Here is a 22,165-nt window from a genome sequence, read left to right as displayed (position 1 = left end):
ACAGTCGACTACTCTCTACAGTATCTTCAGCCCAACTCTCCCATACATCATTGAACTTTTACGGCCCTTGCATCTCATAATCCAATCACTTCAATGCAAGAATGGAAACCCCATTGTCATTTGATAATTCAAATAACTCAACCCCTGCATACAAATCCCATTGGTTATTTGCAACCACTTTAAACTCATTAACGTAATACATTTCTCAATACTTCCCAAAGTACACTCGAATTCCAGTTTTGGTTGTGTGTCAAGAAATGGCTGTAACTGATAAAGAAAAATCTTGTTGGGGAAGACATTTGCTAGGGTACATAGTGGGGTTACCTTGGATGAAGTATTATATAAGCAACATATATGTGAGATTTTAAATGCTCATGTTAATGTGTATAAGAAAATGGATAGTGTTGACTCTTCATTGGATGCTGTTTTTACCATACATGAGTTGTGTTCAGTCTTAATAGGCTGTGGATATACAGCCCCAGGTCATGATCAGTTGTGCTATGTAATGTTTAAGCATCTACCTGATGAGGTCATACATATTCTCCTGGGATTATTTTAAAAGATTTGGAGTGAGGGGGTTATACCTTCTGATTGTAAACGTGCAGTAATATTACATTTTATAAAGCCTGGTAAGGACTCTTCATGTGCTGAGAGTTATAGACCAATAGCACTGACCTCTAACTTTTATAAACTGATGGAAAATATGACAGTAAATAGATTGTTGTATTTCCTGGAACAAGTTTATTAAGTCAATGTCAAAGTGGATTCCGTAAATGTAGATCTACTTTAGATGCATTAGTAAAGATGAGCATTGCAGTTGAAAAACTTTGGTCATAAAAGAAGTAATGGCTACTGTATTTTTTGACAGGTCAACATTCACAAGGCAGCAGGGCCAGATGGATTACCAGGTCATGTATTGCGAGCATGCGCTGACCAACTGGCAAGTGTCTTCACTGACATTTTCAACCTCTCCCTGACTGTCTGTAATACCATGTGTCAAGCAGACCACCATAGTCCCTGTGCCCAAGAACACTAAGGTAACCTGCCTAAATTACTACAGACCTGTATCACTCACATCTGTAGCCATGAAGTGCTTTGAAAGGCTGGTCATGGCTCACATCAACACCATTATCCCAGAAACCTTAGACCCACCTAATTTGCATACCGCCCCAACAGATCCACAGATGATGCAATCTCTATTGCACTCAACACTGCCCTTTCCCACCAGGACAAAAGGAACACCTATGTGAGAATGTTGTTCATTGACTACAGATCAGCGTTCAACACCACAGTGCCCTCAAAGCTCCTCACTAAGCTAAGGACCCTGGGACTAAACACCTCCCTCTGCAACTGGATCCTAGACCTCCTGATGGGCCGCCCCCAGGTGGTAAGTGTAGGTAACAACACATCTGCCACGCTGATCCTCAACATGGGGGCCCCTCAGGAGTGAGTGCTCAGTCTCCTTCTGTACTCCCTGTTCACTCATGACTGCATGGCCAAACACGACTCCAACACCATCAAGTTTGCCGATGACACAACTGTGGTAGGCCTGATCACCAACAACGATGAGACAGCCTATAGGGAGGAGGTCAGAGATCTGGCTGTGTGGTGCTAGGACAACAACTTCTCCCTCAACGTGATCAATCCAGCAACCTTTCAGTTACTAGCCCAAAGCTCTAACCATTAGGCTACCTGCAGCACCTAAATTATATATTGTACATTTAACTTGTCATTACATCTGGTTGGCAAGCATGTGAATGGTTTGTGTCTGGAGTGTGTGGTCGATGAAACGGTGGAGCATATGTTGTTATATTGTTGTAAGTATGTTGAAGAGAGGGAAAGATTTAAGTGTAGGGTCATTGAGGTTGGACGGGTTGGGGGGAGGTTGGAAGGAATTTTGGGGATGGGGGAGGGTCTATTAGTAGGGCTCTTTCATATTCTCAGAAGTACTGAGTTAAATCTGAGGATTTAAAAATGTTGTAAACTGTGATTGACTATACACTCCAGCACAGTAGGTGGCGGCATGCACCTTTAAAGTTGGTTTGCGGACAGCCATTATATCATAGAAGAAGAAAAATAAAAAAGGAGAAAAAAGCGTTAATGGTACTCTTTGTCCATAGTTAGTATAAACTTCCTCCAGTCAGAATTAATCTAAACATAACTCAAGAAATCTGTCATTCATTTTGACATTTTTGCCTAGGATATCTTAGTCCCGCAATTTTACATCAAAATTAAAATATCTGCTTGAAACGAGGCTTCCTCGTTGAACGACAACAAATACTTTACAGAAGAATCCCTACTCTTGACCAATCAGCGACAAAAGGAGCGTAGACTTCGGCTCCGAATTTCGCCTTGCCTCTCGGAAAAATACCGTGTGCCCGAACTGCCGAAAAACACCTCACAGATTTTCAAAACGAACAAAAATTTCACAAAATGTCGTCATGATATTTGCACGAAGTCTTCCGAACTGTTTTGGATGGGAAGCATGCGGACGCTGAAGCATCTGTGGTTGCAACCCATTCTGTATTGGGTAGTTGGTTAGGTTAGGGACGTCCCAAAGAGCCCGATTAGCACTAACCATCATCTGTCGCACTGCTAACGTTAGCTGCTTGAGAGTGACTTTCAACCGTTTGCTAGATGTTGGATATGAACTTTCACCACGTGGCATCGTCTGTATTTTTCATGGAAATGTGACAAACTCTACTAATTTCATTTTAGTGTTTGTGACCACTCGCAGTGGACATACATATACTTATGTACATTATTTTTTTGGCTCGCTGCCTAAAGGGGTGCGGCTGTCCGGGACTGTAAACAATACGTGTACGCCGCCAACCTGGACGGGTGAACCAGGGAACATACAAAACTACAGAGAAGAGGGACTCGCCCTGGACCCTCTGGCCACCTCGGAGAGTCAGAATCCACCACAGTTCAGCAGCGGCCCTCTGACTTGGAATAACAGCTAGCGTTGCAAATCCCGCCACACAGAGGAAGTTGTTGGAGGATTATCAAGGCACTCATATTTTCATCGAGTAGTCTCTATACACCCTTGATCAGATTAGGTAAATCGCCGCAGTACTGTCTTTGTCTACACTCATGTACTGTAAATGCACTGCAGCAAATGTTGTTTTTATAAGCCCTCAACTCTTTACGAAACATTGAAAATGTGTGATTGATGGGGGAGCCCTGAGCCTTTCTCACTACTGTTCAGCTGCAGTTTTTTGTTCAATGGTAATACGTGTTGTAATAGTTATTACTTTATAAAATAGTTGTACTAGTTGGATGTCTAAACAAGTGTTTCTGTATGCAATGTAAGACTAAACCAAATACTGCCATCCACATGTGACAGTTTGTTGCATTTGTGATGATTGAATAGGCCACAATTAAACCCAGTTAGTTAGATTGTCATTGCATCAATATTTGTATTTTTTGTGTTTTATTGAACCTTTATTTAACTAGGCAATACAGCCATCTCTGTGTGTACATGCATATTCACATGTTTGTGTTTCTGTTTCAATTTCCCCAGCCCAATACTCATCACACACACCCCTACAAGCCACCATGGAGGATGACCTGATGTTTAGTATGGAGGAGGTGGGCAGTGCTCAGCATAACCCAAGGAAACAGAGAACCCCAGGTCAACATGCTCCATCCCTTAGCGAAGCTAATGATAGCGGTGAGGACGACTACTACATCTGTCCCATCACAGACGACCCTGTCAGCCAGGCCAAAGACATCTGTGGCTATCTGAAGAACCTGGTCCACAGCAATCAGCTGTCCAACTCTCCCCAAAACTCCTTCATGTACAAGGTGAGCAGCAGTAGTGTAGGTGCAATATTACCAGGGTTCAGAAGATTCTTTAAGTACCAGCTGACTGGCAACATGTTGCCATGTACTGTATTGCTCACACTGCTAGAGAGAATGCCATCTGTGTGTGTGTGTGCATTTGTGTGATTGCATTGCTGTGGCTGACAGCAGGTCAGCTCCCTCTCGTCTCTACTCTCAGAACAGGAAGTACCCAGAGAGCAGCTCTCACCTCACATGATGATGTCATATGTAAACAACCCTTTCACAACATGGGTCGCAACTCTTGGCCTTTTGATCCAGTAGGCCAGCCTGTAGAGTGGGGAATAATAAATAGCCCACCCTCAGAGTTCGGCAGACTGTTTGAGATGTAGAATTTATGGGTTGCCATGTTGGAAGCAAGTTCCAAAACACATTCTACTGGCAATAACATGATAATATTTCCCTTTTCATGGAAAGTTCAACACCAATATAGTCAACCAATCGCATATCTTTTGCTCTGCTCCTCACATATGGTTAAGTTGCTAATATGAAGCAGTTAATTTCTCTGCCTCTCCACATAGAATGAAACAGAGAAGGAAACTCCACAACAACGGTCAGTCGAGTTTGGGGCGTTATCTGACAATGGACGGGTACGTTACTCACCACGTTGTTTCATTCCCCCCTCCTTTTGCATCAGTGACTGCCTCCTTTTTCCTCACCTTCCCGTCATTAATTCAGTCTTCAAAATAATTTATTCCTTCCGTCCATTGTATTTGCATGACCTGTTTTATCTAACCATTAGTTCCTTAGTTGTAATTTTATCTTCCCTAACCCGTGTAGGAGTCCTGAGGAATATATCAACAGTGAGGCTAATGCAAATCTAATAAGCACATGACGATAATGGGTGAAACAGGGTATTGTTTATTATTCTAAATGTAATTTTCAGCTCTTCTGCGGTGCAAACTGTATCAGAAAAGCAACAGGCAGACAGGCTGTTTATACTGTACCATAGCTTACCACGACTGTGTCTTATATCTGGTGATGCAGTTTTGTGAGGAGGTAGTGTCTGAGCACAAGGCTACAACCACAGATGTACTATATATGATATCATTGAGGGTACAACCACAGCTATGCTGTATATAGTATCATTGGGGACGTGTGAAGGGACATTCAAACTGCAGGTGACCAGGGACTGATGTGCAATGCCCAGTGTGTGTTTCTCACCAAACAGACGTGGCTTTCTGCCTGTTAAAAACATGACCTTCGTCTATCAATGTAAATAGTTCAGGCTAAATATACACTAGGCTAGATGGATGTCAGTTGCCACCTACTGCTTATTAGGTGCTGGCTGCACTGTGGTTGCACTCAGCTCCGGCTTCTAAAACCTAATGTGTGTGTGTATATCTGGGGTGGGGGGTTGGATTAAAAGCAGAAGACAAATTTCCATCTCTTAGAGTAACGTTATATCTTATCTAAATTGCCGAGTGTGTGTGGCATAGTGAGTAGGTCACGCCGTAAGTCCACTAAATGCTCTTTCGTTTTTCCATATGTTGTTTTAGCAGATGTCTAGTTCGGATTTGCTGTATTTGACGGACATGTGCTTTGCAAGGCTGTAGAAAGGTTTCAGCATGGAGGTAATTTTTGTTGTCTCTTGGTTCCCTGCTGTGTTCGACCAAAGCGCAGATTGTTACCGGGACCTCCATGCAAAAAATCTGCATGTTGAAGTTGAAGGTGAAATTATTTGCTGGAAAGTGGAAGCTAGGTTGCTGGCAGTGTCTTAGCTAAGCTATCTAGCAAAGTGATTGCTTTGTGGTTTGATAGCTAGCTAACTAGCCTAAATGTTAATGAACTTATATTTGTAATTTACCACCACACCGTAAAGCAACACACGAGTTGAAAACACGTGATACACAGAAAGGACTGCAGCCTAGTGCGACATCTTCAACGCAGCGGTGCGGACTGCTCCATTGACAATGAATGACTTGCGTCAAACTCTTTGCGTTCGGAGGGAACTGGTGGACTTGACAGGCTGACTACACCGCTCGTGACACATGCGCGAGTGTTGCAAAATTAATTTAGAAATCTATATTATTAAATTATTGTAGCTTCCCTTAGCATAAGCTGTGATACAATGTGATAGTTATCTAAAAGATGAGTCTTGTTTCCCATTGTTCCAGGCAGCGTGGAATAGAGCCTTAGAGAAGGCCAAGGCCATGCCTGATCTCTGGGCTGAGTTTCACCTGGAGGAAATCAAGACAGAGCCATGCATACGATACAGGTACAGATTTGTGTGTGTCAGTAGTTGTCAAATAAACATCATCCCCACACCCCTGCCCTTTCTGTAGGTACAGTACATTATATAAACATCACTGCATTTCCTATGGCCCTTACAAGTTTTTCTTGGCCTGTGCACAAATTTCCCTTGTGGCAGATATCTGGGCTGTCTGCCTGCCCATGCCAAAACACTTAGTCTGAAGCCAAAAGGGATGTAACCACATTTTGCACAGAATTTGAGAGAAATAAGCTTTTTTGTACATTTGGAACATTTCTGGAATTTTTTATTTCAGCTCATGAACATTACTATTTATTTTAGCCAGGTCTACGGAAGCATGATATGAAGAAAATGTAGCCTATTTCAGAAGAACAGAATAGCATATTCTGAGTCGTCCTTATGTTAGGCCCTGATCTGGCTGGCTGTGAACTACACTAGTTCATTTAGCAGACAAGATTTGCTCATCATTCCTGTTACATTATTTTAAAGTTAGAAAAATAAAATTGAACATGGCTCAATAAAATAGATAGGATATTTTTCCCCAAATTATTTCTGAGGGATTGTACACTTGTGGCTATTCTGTATTGAGCGGTTAACAAGGTGATAATTTGAAACCGGTCCTCCTATATGGTTAATTTAGTTATTTATGCAATTTTAGCAGTGGTTACGTTTGTAATATGCCAGTTAGTCTACACCGGTTGTAAAGCGGATCATGTGTTTAATTGTAAAAATTGAGCAATAAATATAGTCGCTCCAGAAAGATGGGAACCTCTTTTAAATAGTGTCCGCTGGCCAGCCAAAACTCTGCGTTTGCGCAGTGACTGGGTTTATAAGGAACGCATGTTTCACTAGGCTTTCTGTAGGCTATGGGCTCTCCAACCCTGTTCCAGGGGTCCTAGACCTATAGGCTATGGGCTCTCCAACCCTGTTCCAGGGGTCCTAGACCTATAGGCTATGGGCTCTCCAACCCTGTTCCAGGGGTCCAAGACCTACAGGCTATGGGCTCTCCAACCCTGTTCCAGGGGTCCTAGGCCAAAGGCTACACTTAGAGTTATTTGGCCACATTAGTTGTGATACAAACCTTATCAAGAAATATAGGCCTATGGGCATGATGAATGTGACTAAGATATGAATTAGTTGCAAAAAAAAGCATGTGCTGTTTCTTGCCTTAGAATATTATCTCACCCATCAGACTATTCTCAATTTAATCTTGTCTTTACATATTCTAAATCATATACAGTGGGGCAAAAAAGTATTTAGTCAGCCACCAATTGTGCAAGTTCTCCCACTTAAAAAGATGAGGCCTGGAATTTTCATCATAGGTACACTTCAACTATGACAGACAAAATGAGGAAAAGAAATCCAGAAAATCACAATGTAGGATTTTTCATAAATTTATTTGCAAATTATGGTGGAAAATAAGTATTTGGTCACCAGATTTCTGTCTCTCACAGACCTGTAACTTCTTCTTTAAGAGGCTCCTCTGTCCTCCACTCATTACCTGTATTAATGGCACCTGTTTGAACTTCTTATCAGTATAAAAGACACCTGTCCACAACCTCACAGTCGCACTCCAAACTCCACAATGGCCAAGACCAAAGTGCTGTCAAAGGACACCAGAAACAAAATTGTAGACCTGCACCAGGCTGGGATGACTGAATCTGCAATAGGTAAGCAGCTTGGTTTGAAGAAATCAACTGTGGGAGCAATTATTAGGAAATGGAAGACATACAAGACCACTGATAATCTCCCTCGATCTGGGGCTCCACGCAAGATCGCACCCCGTGGGGTCAAAATGATCACAAGAGTGGCGAGCAAAAATCCCAGAACCACACGGGGGGACCTATTGAATGACCTGCAGAGAGCTGGGACCAAAGTAACAAGGCCTACCATCAGTAACACACTACGTCGCCAGGGACTCAAATCATGCAGTGCCAGACGTGTCCCCCTGCTTAAGCCAGTACATGTCCAGGCCCGTCTGAAGTCTGCTAGAGAGCATTTGGATGATCCAGAAGAAGATTGGGAGATTGTCATATGGTCAGATGAAACCAAAATAGAACCTTTTGGTAAAAACTCAACTCGTCGTGTTTGGAGGACAAAGAATGCTGAGTTGCATCCAAAGAACACCATACCTACTGTGAAGCATGGGGGTGGAAACATCATGCTTTGGGGCTGTTTTTCTGCAAAGGGACCAGGACGACTGATCCGTGTAAAGGAAAGAATGAATGGGGCCATGTATCGTGAGATTTTGAGTGAAAACCTACTTCCATCAAGGGCATTGAAGATGAAACGTGGCTGGGTCTTTCAGCATGACAATGATCCCAAACACACCGCCCGGGCAACGAAAGAGTGGCTTCGTAAGAAGCATTTCATTTACATTTAAAGGTCCTGGAGTGGCCTACCCAGTCTCTAGATCTCAACCCCATAGAAAATCTTTGGAGGGAGTTGAAAGTCCGTGTTGCCCAGCAACAGCCCCAAAACATCACTGCTCTAGAGGAGATCTGCATGGAGGAATGGGACAAAATACCAGCAACAGTGTGTGAAAACCTTGTGAAGACTTACAGAAAACGTTTGACCTCTGTCATTGCCAACAAAGGGTATATAACAAAGTATTGAGAAACTTTTGTTATTGACCAAATACTTATTTTACACCATAATTTGCAAATAAATTCATGAGAAATCCTACATTGTGATTTTCTGGATTTTTATTCTCATTTTGTCTATGTTAGTTGAAGTGTACCTATGACAAATTACAGGCCTCTCTCATCTTTTTAAGTGGGAGAACTTGCACAATTGGTGGCTGACTAAATACCTGTTTGCCCCACTGTATGTGTGAAAATAGTTTTGATTTAGAATAGACCAGGGTCAGGGGGGAAAAGATATAATATAATAATAATAATAATAATAATGTCATCCGTATGCACTTGAATAGCGAATGAAGGGACTATTTTCCTGTGGTTAATTTTCATGCCAAGCAGGTAGGCAACTCCTGTTGTAAATGTGCTTAATATTAGGGAAGTTGAGAAATAAATATAGTAGGCCTAGCCTATAGAAAGCTGATGGGAACCTCCTCATTTTTAGAGGCTATCAAAACACTTATTTCAATTCCTATTTAATTTATTTCACCTTTATTTAACCAGGTAGGCCAGTTGAGAACAAGTTCTCATTTACAACTGCAGCCTGGCCAAGATAAAGCAAAGCAGTGCGACAAAAACAACAACACAGAGTTACACATGGAATAAACAAACGTACAGTCAATAACACAATAGGGGAAAAAATCTATATACCGTGTGCGCAAATGAGGTAAGGCAATAAATAGGCCGTAGTGGCAAAGTAATTAAATCAAATGTATTTATAAAGCCCTTCTTACATCAGCTGATATCTCAAAGTGCTGTACAGAAACCCAGCCTAAAACTTCAAACAGCAAGCAATGCAGATGTAGAAGCACGGTGGCTAGGAAAAACTCCCTAGAAAGGCCAGAACCTAGGAAGAAACCTAGAGAGGAACCAGGCTATGAGGGGTGGCCAGTCCTCTTCTGTCTGTGCTGGGTGGAGATTATAACAGAACATGGCCAAGATGTTCAAATGTTCATAGATGACCAGCAGGATCAAATAATAATAATCACAGTAGTTGTTGAGGGTGCAACGGGTCAGCACCTCAAGACTAAATGTCAGTTAGCTTTTCATAGCCGATTATTGAGAGGATCTCTACCGCTCCTGCTGTCTCTAGAGAGTTGAAAACAGCAGGTCTGGGACAGGTAGCACGTCCGGTGAACAGGTCAGAGTTCCATAGCCACAGGCAGAAGAGTTGAAACTGGAGCAGCAGCACGGCCAGGTGGACTGGGAACAGCAAGGAGTCATCAGGCCAGGTAGTCCTGAGGCATGGTCCTAGAGCTCAGGTCCTCCGAATAAAGAATTAGAGAGAGCATACTTAAATTCACACAGGACACCGGATAAGACAGGAGAAATACTCCAGATATAACAGACTGACCCTAGTCCCCCGAACATAAACGACTGCAGCATAAATACTGGAGGCTGAGACAGTAGGGGTTGGGAGACACTATGCCTCCGTCCGACGATACCCCGGACAGAGTCAAAAGGGCAGGATATAACCCCACCCACTTTGCCAAAGCACAGCCCCCACACCACTAGAGTGATCTCTTCAACCACCAACTAATCATCCTAAGACAAGGCTGAGTATAGCCCACAAAGATCTCCTTCACGGCATAAACCAGGGGGGTGCGCCAACCCAGACAGGAAGATTGTGTCAGTGACTCAACCCACTCAAGTGACGCACCCCTCCTAGAGAAGGCATGGAAGAGCACCAGTAAGCCAGTGACTCAGCCCATGTAATAGGGTTACAGGCAGAGAATCCCAGTGGAGAGAATTACAATTTAGCAATTAAACACTGGAGTGGTAGATGTGCAGAAGATGACTGTGCAAATAGAGATACTGGGGTGCAAAGGAGCAAAACATAAATAAATAAAAATATGGGGATGGGGTAGTTGGATGGGCTATTTACAGATGGGCAATGTAGATATACAGTGATCTGTGAGCTGCTCTGACAGCTGATGCTTAAAGTTAGTGAGGGAGATACGTCTCCAGCTTCTGTGATTTTTGCAATTCGTTCCAGTCATTGGCAGCAGAGAACTGGAAGGAAAGGTGGCCAAAGGAGGAATAGGCTTTGGGGGTGACCAGTGAAATATACCTGCTGGAGCGCGTGCTACGGGTGGGTGCTGCTACGGTGACCAGTGAACTGAGAAAGGCAGAGCTTTACCTAGCAAAGACTTATAGATGACCTGGAGCCAGTGGGTTTGGCGACGAATATGAAGCGAGGGCCAGCCAACGAAAGCATACAGGTCGCAGTGGTGGGTAGTATATGGGGCTTTGGTGACGAAACTGATGACACAGTGATAGACTGCATCCAATTTGCTGAGTAGAGTGTTGGAGGCTAGTTCGTAAATGACATCGCTGAAGTCATTGTGCCAAAGGTGATCCTATTCTGCTCAAACTCTAGGGCTCTCATGAAGTGTTTGATTTGGTAGAGGGATTAGAGGGACAGTAGGACACTGAGTACCAGGCCATTAGAAAGTTTGGTATGCTACTAATGACCATCAGAGCACAGTTTTGGAGAAGCCTAGTTACCGTGACTCAACGGTCATATGGAATTTGGTTGCGGTCATGACTCGTGGCTGCTGGACAACTCTAGTCGTAACCTCACTCTACCTAAGCCTCTCTGGTCTCTTAGCCAATGGCATGGTGCCATCTTCTTGTTCCATGCCCCCAGTAGCAGTGGCTGACTCCTGACTGGCATAATAACCCTGGTACACAGAATTCTAGGCAGAGACATATGCTTGGCAGGACAGAATGTGGAAATATTTTGCCTCTGGGTCTGCTATGTGTCTTATCGGTGTGTATGGCTGACCCAGTCTCAGACAAGCCAAGCATTCATAATCTGTACATACAGTGTGTTTGAAATTCTCCCCCTAGGATCGGATCCAGTCTAGAGAAGGAACCCTACAAACTATTAATGGTCCCAATGGTGAGAATTGATTGTGACATGTAACGTCAAGTTCACATGGGTGATAAATGCATTCCCACATGGTCTTTGGGTCTGGGCTCTGACATTGAACATCACCAAACCAAGGGAATATCTCACAACCCCTTTTAATCCTGGGGGACGTGACATCATAGATTAGACTATTTTCAGGTTATGGATTAGACTATTTGAGGATAAGCAGAGCAGGTCCTGGTTAGAACAAATTCAAGTACTCTGTTTGTCAGTTTCTGTTTTCAGTCCCCTTGTTCTAACCCCGACCCCTTCCGTATATGGAGCATTGTGGCCAAAGTTACATTTTCTACTTTCTAGTCATAAACCATATTGCTAAAACAAGTCCAGAATTCTTGCCCATATAGAACTGAATAATAATATTTGATCAATGGATGTTTATTTGCTTGATCTCTCCACAGGTACAAGGCTATCACAGCAGAGTGGTCTCAAGACACAGTGCACATCAAGATGTCTGGCCAGGTATGCCTCCACTCCTAAATCAGCAGTAATCCATGTTATTATTCATCAGAACATTGTTGGACTTGTGGATATGTATGTGGAATGTAGTAACAAAGTTTACATGAATGTGAAGGTCTTACAAAGCTTGGTGAGTTGAGTTTCTCAGCAATTATTGATTTGTCTTTTTGGTTTCTCACAGCCTTTTGGACGCGGTGCCATGAGGGAATGCTTCAGAACGTAAGTGTCACACACTTTATCTTTAATAATGTTCTCCATATGGCCTGGTCTCTTATTGGCCGTTTCTTCCTGCTAGTTTCAGAGCCGCGTCTTTCCTCTTCATGCAGTGTAAACAAAATGACAAGACGGTACGAGCTGCTCAGGTCCCCAATCCACATTCCAAAAATATCTATCTGACCCATTTAGTCCAGTTTAGAGCCCTAGATAGATCCCTAGACAGAAACAAACATTCCATGACTACAACATTCTAATTCACATTCTCAATTCTCAAGCTTTTCATGACAGCATGGCACCCAGTGGAGTTCTCTATCTCAAAGTTTGTGACCTTATTATGATGTGATCTCTTTCTGTGGGAACAGTGTAGCGGAGGCAATGAGGCAAACCATCCTGTCTATATCAGACCACTGGCAGTCCAACAAATAAACCCTCACCCACTAACAAGCTCACACACAGGTTCTCACCATAGAAAACATCTTTATGGTTTATCAGCAAAAATACACAATTCCCAAGAGATACGCCACTCAAACCCTTAGGAGTATTTCACCTTAGATGGATTTACTCATTTAAATGTTCCTGTCATTTTAATACAGTGCCATTCTTCTAATCTTTGTCATTTTTCCATATTTCCTTTCCATCTTTCTGCAGGAAGAAGCTGTCTAACTTCTCCCACAGTAGTAACTGGAAGAGTGCGTGTAACTATGTAACGAAGCGCTACATGGAGCCTGTGGACAGGGATGTGTACTTTGAGGATGTCAGGCTGCAGATGGAGGCCAAACTCTGGGGAGAAGAGTACAACCGCCACAGGCCACCCAAACAGGTATGGATGGAACATTTAATTAACCAATGAGTCATCCAGTTGATTGGTCAATTGATTGATTGATTAGATCAGCCTTTCTTAAAGTATGGGTGGGTCGTGGACCTGTTCATGGTGGGTCGTAACGTGTTAGAGTAAAAGTATGATTTCATTAATTACTGGAATTTATTTGTCCAAGTGTAAATGGACTCTATTCATTGCGCTATCTGCTTAGCAGCCGTGTCAGCTTGGCAGCTGCGTGAGTGGGGGAGCGATGCCCGTGTGCTTTGCATTTTACCAGATCTTTTTTCTGCAGTTTTCTTGAAGATCACTCTGCGACCCACACGACGCAGCGCTGTTGTTCAGCAACAGATGATACGCTGTCAGACAATGACTTGCCATTCTCACTCGCCTTCACTCACCAATGTCATCAAATGACTTCTGTCATCAAATGGCGTCACGTTTGCCACAAGTTCTGGCAGCTCAATTGTCATGAAATGCTAATACAGCGATGAGTTTCTCTCTTGGTTTAATACAAACTTTGAGAAACAACGAGGGTCCACAATGTGTTTGGTGCGGGGAAGTGCTTAGTAATGATTCTCTCAAAATGAACAAATTAAAACAACACATTCTGACCAAACATCCACAGCAGAACAGGGCAGAATGCTTCAGGAAACAGTGCTTCAACAGTGAGTAAGTCAACTAGCAAGGCATTGTTGTAATTTTATAACAGCAGAAATAAGGGAATATTATCTCTCAATGTAGATGTGAGTTTCTCTTTCAAACAATTCCCTTGTACACAGCTATTAACGTTAGTTTGATTGCTAATATTAGCCAAAGCAAGCAAGCTAGCTAGCTACTGATAGTGCAACACTAAGTTACAGTACATATGAAGATAAAATGATCAGGCCTACTGTACATCTTACTGTAGAAAGGATTGTTGAAAACAAATCTAGGTTGGAACTGTTGCTGTTAAAATACAAGTAATAACTTTTATTCTGAACTGGAATAAACTGATTGAAGCAAGATGCTTTTTGAGGCATACCCACACATAGTTCTGGGTTGTTCATCTTCAGCAGGAAGCATGACCTCAGGTTTACATTTTCAAGCATTTATATTCTGGGCTCAGGTTTAAAAACTGAGCCCAGAATATAAATGCTTGTTGAAAGCTTCAACCAGCCACACACCTCATTTTTTCTGGTCTACATCTGTGTGATGTGCTCAATCAGTGTATTCCAATTCAGAATGCAAATTATTTATTGTATTATAACAACCGTTCCAACCTAGATTTTTTTTTTTCAACAATAGTTTCTACAGTGAGATGCAGTGCTTTAGACAGCTGCGCCACTTGGGAGCCTGGATAAAAATAAATCCTCATCAATCTATACACAATACCCCATAATGACAAAGCTAAAACAGGTTTTTAGAAATGTTTGCAAATTTTATTTAACAAAAATGGAAATACATTAGTTACGTAAGTAGTCAGACTCTTTTCTATGAGATGCGAAATTGAGCTCAGGTGCATCCTGTTTCCATTGATCATCCTTAGGATGTTTCTACAACTTGATTGCAGTCCACCTGTGGTAAATTCAATTGATTGATCCAGAGGTGAAAGAAACGCACACCTATTTAGGTTTAGGTGCTGGCTAGCGGAGTAGAAATCTTGAAAAATTAAAGGAGAGCTACACACTCTAGGACAGGGGTGTCAAACTCAAATACCCAGTGGGCCAAAATGTAAAACCTGAACAAAGTCACGGGCCAACATTGAACAAATTAACCTTTTAATATGGACCCAAACAAGTTTTGCTTTAACATTGAATATGGAACAAGCATCGCTTATTACCAAATCAAATCAAATCACATTTATTTATATAGCCCTTCGTACATACCATACAATATATAATTTAATAGTGGAGACATGCAAAATCGAATTTCAAATGAAAAAACACATCAATGGCATTCATTTATTAAATAAATCAAATTTAAATAAAAATTGTATGCCTCTTTTCTATTTGCAGCTTTCTGATTTAAATACCAAAATAAACTTTTTCCACTGGCTAATAATTTTACAAATAAAATGAAAATAAATCAATCAACCATTCAAGCCCATGCCTTGTAGCAAGAAAAAGTGCATAAAGAAAACGTTAATTATTGCACACTGGTCTAATCTGATGTGCCCAAGCCAGATACCTGGCATCTCTTCTTGGATGCTAGTTCATCAATGTCTGGGCTCAAGCTCTGAGCTGAAGAAATCCTCAGTATCGAGCAAAGATGTTCATCAGTCAGACGTCTCCTGTGAGTTGTTTTAGTCATCTTCATCGAGGAGAAAAGTTGCTCGCATAGATAAGTGCTGCCGAACATGGAGAGCATCTGAGCAGCTTGGGTGCGGAGCTGAGGCATTGTGTCAGGGATGAACCGTGGAAACTGTGCGGTGCCCACAGCATCATACTTTGACTTCAGCGTGTCGTTGCACTGGAGTTCAATCAGCTCCATTTGGATGTTGGTTGGTGCATTTTCCACATCAACTGCGAAGGGATTACTAAGCAGTTCAAACGTGCATTTCTGGGCATCGAAGTCGGCAAATCGCCGGCTAAACTCAGCGGCGAGAACACTGAGTTTTTCAGCAAACTGTGCGCATGGGAACACGGCGGTAGAGATCTGCGCTATTATGGATTGGCAGCTGGGAAAATGGCAAGGGTTTCCTTGAAGCATCTGATTCTCCCACAGGCACAGTTTAGTTTTGAAGGCCCTCACTGCAGCGTACATGTCTGTGATGATGCGCCCCCGCCCCTGAAGCTGCAGGTTCAGCGCATTGAGATGGCTCGAGATGTCACAGAGAAAGGCCAGCTCACACAGGAACTTTTGCTCCCGGAGCTCTGCTGCATCCTTCCCTTTGGTTTCCAGGAATTGACATATTTCCTCACGCAGCTCGAAACATCTGTTCAGTACTTTTCCTCTGCTTAGCCATCTCACCTCTGTGTGATACGGCACGTCTGCGTATTCCGAACCACACTCCTCCAGAAAAGATTTAAACTGGCGGTGATTTAGACCTTTGGCTCTTATAAAGTTAACTACCTGTGTTACTGTGGTCATAACATGTTCCATTTTTAGGGCTTTGGCACACAGTGCTTCCTGATGTATGATGCAGTGGTAAACAGTTAGCTCACCTGCACAGTTCTCTTCCCGCATCTTCTCCCGAACCATGCCCACCAGTCCACTCTTTTTACCGCACATCGCTGGCGCACCATCTGTCGTTGATCCAACGAGTTTATCCCACGGCAGCTTTATTTCAGTTACACATTTGGAACCCTCCTCAAAGATTTCCTTTCCTGTGGTTGTGCCATGCATTGATTTGAATCCTAATAGCTCCTCCGTAACACACAGATTTGAGTCCACTCCACGGATGAAGACTGACAGCTGAGCAGTATCAGATGCGTCGCAGCTCTCATCCACAGCGAGGGAGAACGCAACAAAATCTTTTCCCTTTTCCATCAGCTGGTCATACAGATTGGTGGCAAGATCACATGTGCGATCAGCTACTGTGTTCCTGCTCATGAACTCTCCCTCATTAAAGGGCCGGGCTGATTTTGCGATCTCTGCTGCCACTATATAACTAGCCTTTACAGCAGCCTCGCTTTGTGATGTGGCTTTTTTAAACATATTCTGTTGTGAAACCAAACTTCTTTTCATCTCCTCTACTTTCTGGGTCCTTTGAGTCATGTCCAGGTCCTTGTATTTGTCATGGTGTTTCGTTTCATAGTGTCGTCTAATGTTGTACTCCTTACTTACAGCCACGTTGACTCCACAAACAAGACAAACAGGTTTGTCTTTTACATATGTAAACAGATATTCTGCCTCCCACTTGTCCAGAAAGCTCCTGTTTTCTGCCTTTCTTTTCGCCATTTTTGGGAAGGGTTAGCTCGCTGACAGTTGTAGTGTCTATTTTTCTATGACTACTGTCACAGAGGAGAGAGCGTTTCTGGGTCCTGTCCTGATTGGTGCGCGAAAACAGCAGAGCATTATGGGATTCGTAGTATTAGTGGTGAATGCGCTGTATAATACCGGCGGGCCAGCTCTAGTAGTAATTTGGTATTGTCTCGCGGGCCAAATATAATTACCCCACGGGCCAGAGTTTGTCACCCATGCTCTAGGAGCACAGATGCAATAATTTAACGTAATAACTTAATATCCAACGTTTCGACAGACAAACTCCTAAGAGTGTGTGGCTCTCCTTTAAATTAAATTGATTGGACATGATTTGGAAAGGCACACCTGTCCATATAAGGTCCTACAGTGTATGTCAGAGCAAAATCCAAGCCATGAGGTCAAAGGAATTGTCTGTAAATCCCGAGACATGATTGTGTCGAGGCACAGATCTGGAGAAGGGTAGCAAAACATTTTTGCAGCATTGAAGGTCCCCAAGAACACATTGACCTCCATCATTCTTAAATGGAAGAAGCTTGGAACCACCAAGACTCTTCCTAGAGCTGGCTGCCCGGCCAAACTGACCAAGCGGGTTAGAAGGGCTTTGGTCAACCTGACAGAGCTTGAGAAGATCTGCAAAGAAGAATGGGAGAAACTCTCCAAATACAGGTGTGCCAAGCTTGTAGCGTCATACCCAAGAAGACTCAAGGCTGTAATCACTGCCAAAGGTGCTCCAACAAAGTACTGCATAAAGGTTCTGAATGTTTGTTCATTTTTGACATTTCTAAAAACCTATTAGTGTTTTGTCATTATGGGGTATTGTGTGTAGATTGATGAGGGGGGAAAAACAATTGAATCCATTTTAGAATAAGGCTGTAACGTAACAATGTGGAAAAAGTCAAGGTGTCCGAATACTTTACAAATGCACTATAAGTGTTTTTAATGAGGTAAAATAAACATGAATATCTATTTATATTATTATATTTCATTGTTATTTGTCTACATTGCATTTGTTTGAGACATAAGGGCAATGAAACATACCGATATTTATGTATAGTTGAAGGTGTCAAAAGAGGGTCCCAGGAAAACACAGAATTTCTCATTTGGGTCCCAGGCTGAAAAAGTTTAAGAACCCCTGGATCAGATGATTGATTGTGGATTTTCCACGATTTTCTAACAATGAAACTAACCATTCTCACTCTCTCCCCCTCCCAGGTGGACATCATGCAGATGTGTGTGATTGAGATGATGCAGCGTCCAGGTAAACCTCTGTACCACCTGGAACACTACATCGAGGGGAAGTACACAAAATACAACTCCAACTCCGGCTTCGTCAAGGATGACAACATCAGGCTCACTCCACAGGTACTTCTTCGTCAAGGACGACAACATCAGGCTGGTACTGCTGTAAATGTGTTGGCCAACTTCATGGATTACTCCTGAGCTGCAGAACCCAACAATGCATCTTCATCTTTGTTATCAATTGTAAATGCTAGCTTTGAAATGGTATAACTTTTCTTTGTTCTGTGTGTGAACTTCCAACCTATCAAAATGCCTGTAAACCACCATATTTTCGTTGTTTGCTGGTAACTAGTGATTTTCTGTCTGCCTGCAGGCATTTAGTCACTTCTCATTTGAGCGTTCGGCCCACCAGCTGATCGTGGTGGACATCCAGGGGGTGGGGGACCTCTACACGGACCCCCAGATCCACACAGAGAAGGGCAAAGGCTTTGGAAATGGAAACCTGGGTACGGCTTTCTCTCACGCAGTCACACTGTTAGCAACACAAATGTAGACTGACATTTTCAGTTGTGACCCACCTAGCGAAAGACTTTCAATTAGATTGCAACATACCTGTATGTGTATTACAGGTGTGCGGGGCATGGCGCTGTTCTTCCACTCCCACCTGTGTAATAAGATCTGTAAGAGTATGGGCCTCACACCATTTGACCTCTCCTCTGCAGAGAAAAGTCAGCTGGACTGCACCAACAGACTGCTGGTGAGACCATAGAAATATATTGAAGTAGAATCAAAGTGTGTGAGACCGATGACACATAGCATTACATATCATCCTAGTTGTAGCCACAGGCATCGTATTACCACAGAAATTATATTAGCACATCACAGACAGGATACAACCTCGGAAATTATTTGAATACAGGCCCGAGACGTCATGCAACTTTTATGCAGCTATTTAGAATTGTCTTTTAGTCCTCATATTTAACAATATTTTCAACCCTCCCCTCCAATCAGAGGTCGGCGCAGACGGTACTGAGGGGTAGTGAGGAACAGTGTGGTTCAGCTCGTGTTCGTACCATCTCAGTGGGCCGTGCGCCCCCACTTCTCTCCCGTCTGTCAGAGACTGGGGACAACACTATAAGTGACTCCATCCCCTGCTCGCCCCTCGCCTTCCCTGGCTCCCCCCTAGGACAGCACTTCTCTATGGGCTCCATGGGAAAGTCTCCTCTGGGTAGGAACAGGGCTTAGAGGTTATAGTACACCCAAATAACACTTATCTAATTTTATGTTAATCTAGAAGGTTATCTGTGGACCTGTGATGTCAGTGACCCAACATCTGGGTTTGTTTTATTAGCTGCAGTCCAGCTGCAGCCCAGCATTAGCATGACGTTCCAAATAGCATGCCTAAAGCCCCATTAAAAACGAACTAAACAGTGTTGTTATTTAATACCCTAGACTAGAGGTTGAATGAACAAGGGCTCAGTTTGAGATAGAGTTGAACTCTTTAAAAAAAAATCTGCCATTCTTCTAATCTAACATCTGGTTTCCCACCCTCAGATTGGTCTTTTGTAAATGAGATGGATGAACGGGAGAAACGCAACAACCGCAGCCACAGCCCAGAACACAAGGTCAGTGAAGGCTTTGTGGAAATGGCTCTTACTATCCTGATCACAAGAATGACATTAGTTGTGGTTGACATAAACTGAGGCCTGTGCTTGTTTTCTGTAGGACTCAGAGAATGGAGGAGACAGTGGGTGTCCAAGTGAGAGGAGGAGTGAAGGGGACCCCAACGACGGGGGACATTACTCTTCTCTACACCAACACTCAGTCTTGGTGAGCTTGTCAGTCATAAATACTTTATGGAAACAGTCAACCACTTCCTCTTTAGTCTTGTATTATTTCTAGCTGACACCAAAGTTATTGTTCATGTTTGCTCACCATTTACATTTGAGTAATTGAGCAGATGCTCTTATCCAGAGCGACTTACCGTAGTGAGTGCATACTTTTTCATACTGGTCCCCCGTGGGAATCGAACCAATAACCCTGGTATTGGAAGTGCCATGCTCTACCAACTGAGTCACACTGGACCACCATGACATGGATTCTCTGACGCCCCAACATCAAAAGCTGTTAACCTATTACTCTGTATAGCCATGTGAGTGTGAATCTGATCTTCTCTTTAGCTCCGTTTATGTCACCATGTAGGCCCGCCCCACCTCTATAGCAGTCTGAGTCGGATGGGTAAACAAAATAAATGACCATTATCAAAGCCACCTTCGCTATAATCAAATAACCCCTTGCTCATCTTTGTCGCCCCCTATCCTTTGCTCACTAGTGTAGTGTTCCTGCTGTCTAATCTATGGCTCCATTCCATGGGATAACTGACAGCTAACTGGGTTTTTGCTGCTGTGTCTGTCTCCTTGCTAGAGAAAGGTTCCTAGCAGATCCTCCCTTAACCCAAACATAAATTATCTTGCTGTAAACGTCTCCAACAGCCAACAGCCCTGTCCTCTGCATGAAGGGGACTAACCCAGGCCTTTGCAGGGTGGAGCACTGACGTTGCACTGTGTCAGTTGATGATTTGACACATGCTTGTTTTCTAAGGATGTATGCTTAGTAGGGGCAAAGGTTTTATTGCACCCAAGAAAAGGAATTCAAACTCAGCAGCCGCCCTGTGTTTTGGTCTTATTCTATGTGTGTCCTTGTTTGGCCTCTCCATGTCAACATGTTCACCTGCCTCCTCCCTGATCAAATCACCTAACCAATCAATAGGTCTGTAACTGCCTGTTCCATCTCACACTGCATACCTCTATGGTATGATTAGCATTAATGTTAAATCAGATATGTACAAGTTGAGGCTTGAGTACTATGAACATGCATACATATACAGTGCTTCATTGACCTTTTCTATGCTCTCTGTCTGTCTAGCTGACAGATGAGAAATGGAGTGTCTACCACACTTCTCGTTCTCACGTCCACCGGCCATCCTGTGTTGCTGTGGAGGTGGAGAGACTCGACTCCATGATCCTGGAGAGGAAGATTGGGAAGTCCATCCTGGGGAAAGTGAGTGGCTGGAACACACACACACATGCACGTACACACACTAAAAACACACAATAAATCTCCTTTTGCCTCTTCCCCAGGTCCACCTAGCGATGGCGAATTACCACGAGGGTGGTCGGTTCTGTGAAAAGGAGGAGCAGTGGGACCAGGACTCAGCCATGTACCACCTGGAGACGGCAGCCATGTGTGGGGAACTAGAGGCTATCATTGCCCTGGGACAGTGTTACCTACAGCTGCCACACCATATACTGTCAGAGATTGAGCTAGAGGTATCTCTTTCTCTCTATCTCTCTACCTCTCTCTCTAATTCACAATGTGTCTTTTGACTCCTTCTCTATGTTGTAATTCCATGCTGTATGTTGTTTTCTTGTGATCAGGACAACTCAGGGAGCCGTATGAAGGGTTTCAAGTTCCTGCTGCAGGCTGCTGAGGCAGGAGACAGACCCTGTATGATCCTGGTGGCCAGGGCCTTCGACACCGGCATCATTCTCTCACCAGACAGGTCAGAGACTGGGGGAACATATCAGATATCAACTAATGATGGGACCATCTATGATGAGAAGCCATCAACTCAGAACAATACAGATTACACAAATACAACTAATAGAGAGCAGTCCCCAAGACACAGACTTTATCAGGAATGTGAAATGGATGTTAAATGAAAAGTGCTTCTTCATAACAAACCTCTGTGATTCTCAGATCCCAGGACTGGAAGGAAGCGGTGAGCTGGTACAACTGTGCCCTGAACATGACGGACTACGACGAGGGGGGCGAGTTTGACGGCATGCAGGACGAGCCTCTCTACCTGCTGCTGGCCAGAGAGGCTGAGATGTACCAGGAGGGGG

General features: G+C 43.3%; 1 protein-coding gene across 3 annotated transcripts in view; it reads left to right on the top strand.

Annotated features, from left to right (window-relative positions):
- Positions 1–2,077: 2,077 nt before the first annotated feature.
- The window catches only part of LOC124038517 (eukaryotic elongation factor 2 kinase-like), a 20,781-nt gene continuing 693 nt past the window's right edge, over positions 2,078–22,165 (top strand). The window contains exons 1-17 of one of the 3 annotated variants that reach the window (XM_046354504.1): positions 2,078–3,059; positions 3,524–3,807; positions 4,365–4,433; positions 5,961–6,061; positions 12,025–12,085; positions 12,264–12,301; positions 12,947–13,118; positions 18,234–18,383; positions 18,634–18,766; positions 18,890–19,017; positions 19,272–19,488; positions 19,815–19,885; positions 19,986–20,090; positions 21,186–21,320; positions 21,401–21,589; positions 21,698–21,822; positions 22,020–22,165. The exon at positions 22,020–22,165 is cut by the window's right edge and continues 33 nt beyond it. In XM_046354504.1, the coding sequence (XP_046210460.1) occupies positions 3,559–3,807; positions 4,365–4,433; positions 5,961–6,061; positions 12,025–12,085; positions 12,264–12,301; positions 12,947–13,118; positions 18,234–18,383; positions 18,634–18,766; positions 18,890–19,017; positions 19,272–19,488; positions 19,815–19,885; positions 19,986–20,090; positions 21,186–21,320; positions 21,401–21,589; positions 21,698–21,822; positions 22,020–22,165 (2,089 nt within the window). In that variant the 5' untranslated portion in view covers positions 2,078–3,059; positions 3,524–3,558. Of the gene's footprint in view, positions 3,060–3,523; positions 3,808–4,364; positions 4,434–5,208; positions 5,298–5,960; positions 6,062–12,024; positions 12,086–12,263; positions 12,302–12,946; positions 13,119–18,233; positions 18,384–18,633; positions 18,767–18,889; positions 19,018–19,271; positions 19,489–19,814; positions 19,886–19,985; positions 20,091–21,185; positions 21,321–21,400; positions 21,590–21,697; positions 21,823–22,019 lie in introns of those variants that run through there. The other 2 variants (XM_046354505.1, XM_046354506.1) reach the window with 2 other exon arrangements.

The sequence above is a fragment of the Oncorhynchus gorbuscha genome, linkage group LG06 (assembly GCF_021184085.1).
Source record: "Oncorhynchus gorbuscha isolate QuinsamMale2020 ecotype Even-year linkage group LG06, OgorEven_v1.0, whole genome shotgun sequence".
In the NCBI taxonomy this organism is placed as follows: domain Eukaryota; kingdom Metazoa; phylum Chordata; class Actinopteri; order Salmoniformes; family Salmonidae; genus Oncorhynchus; species Oncorhynchus gorbuscha.
Note: the sequence above shows the minus strand (reverse complement) of the source record. Positions and strands in the feature narration are given on the sequence as shown.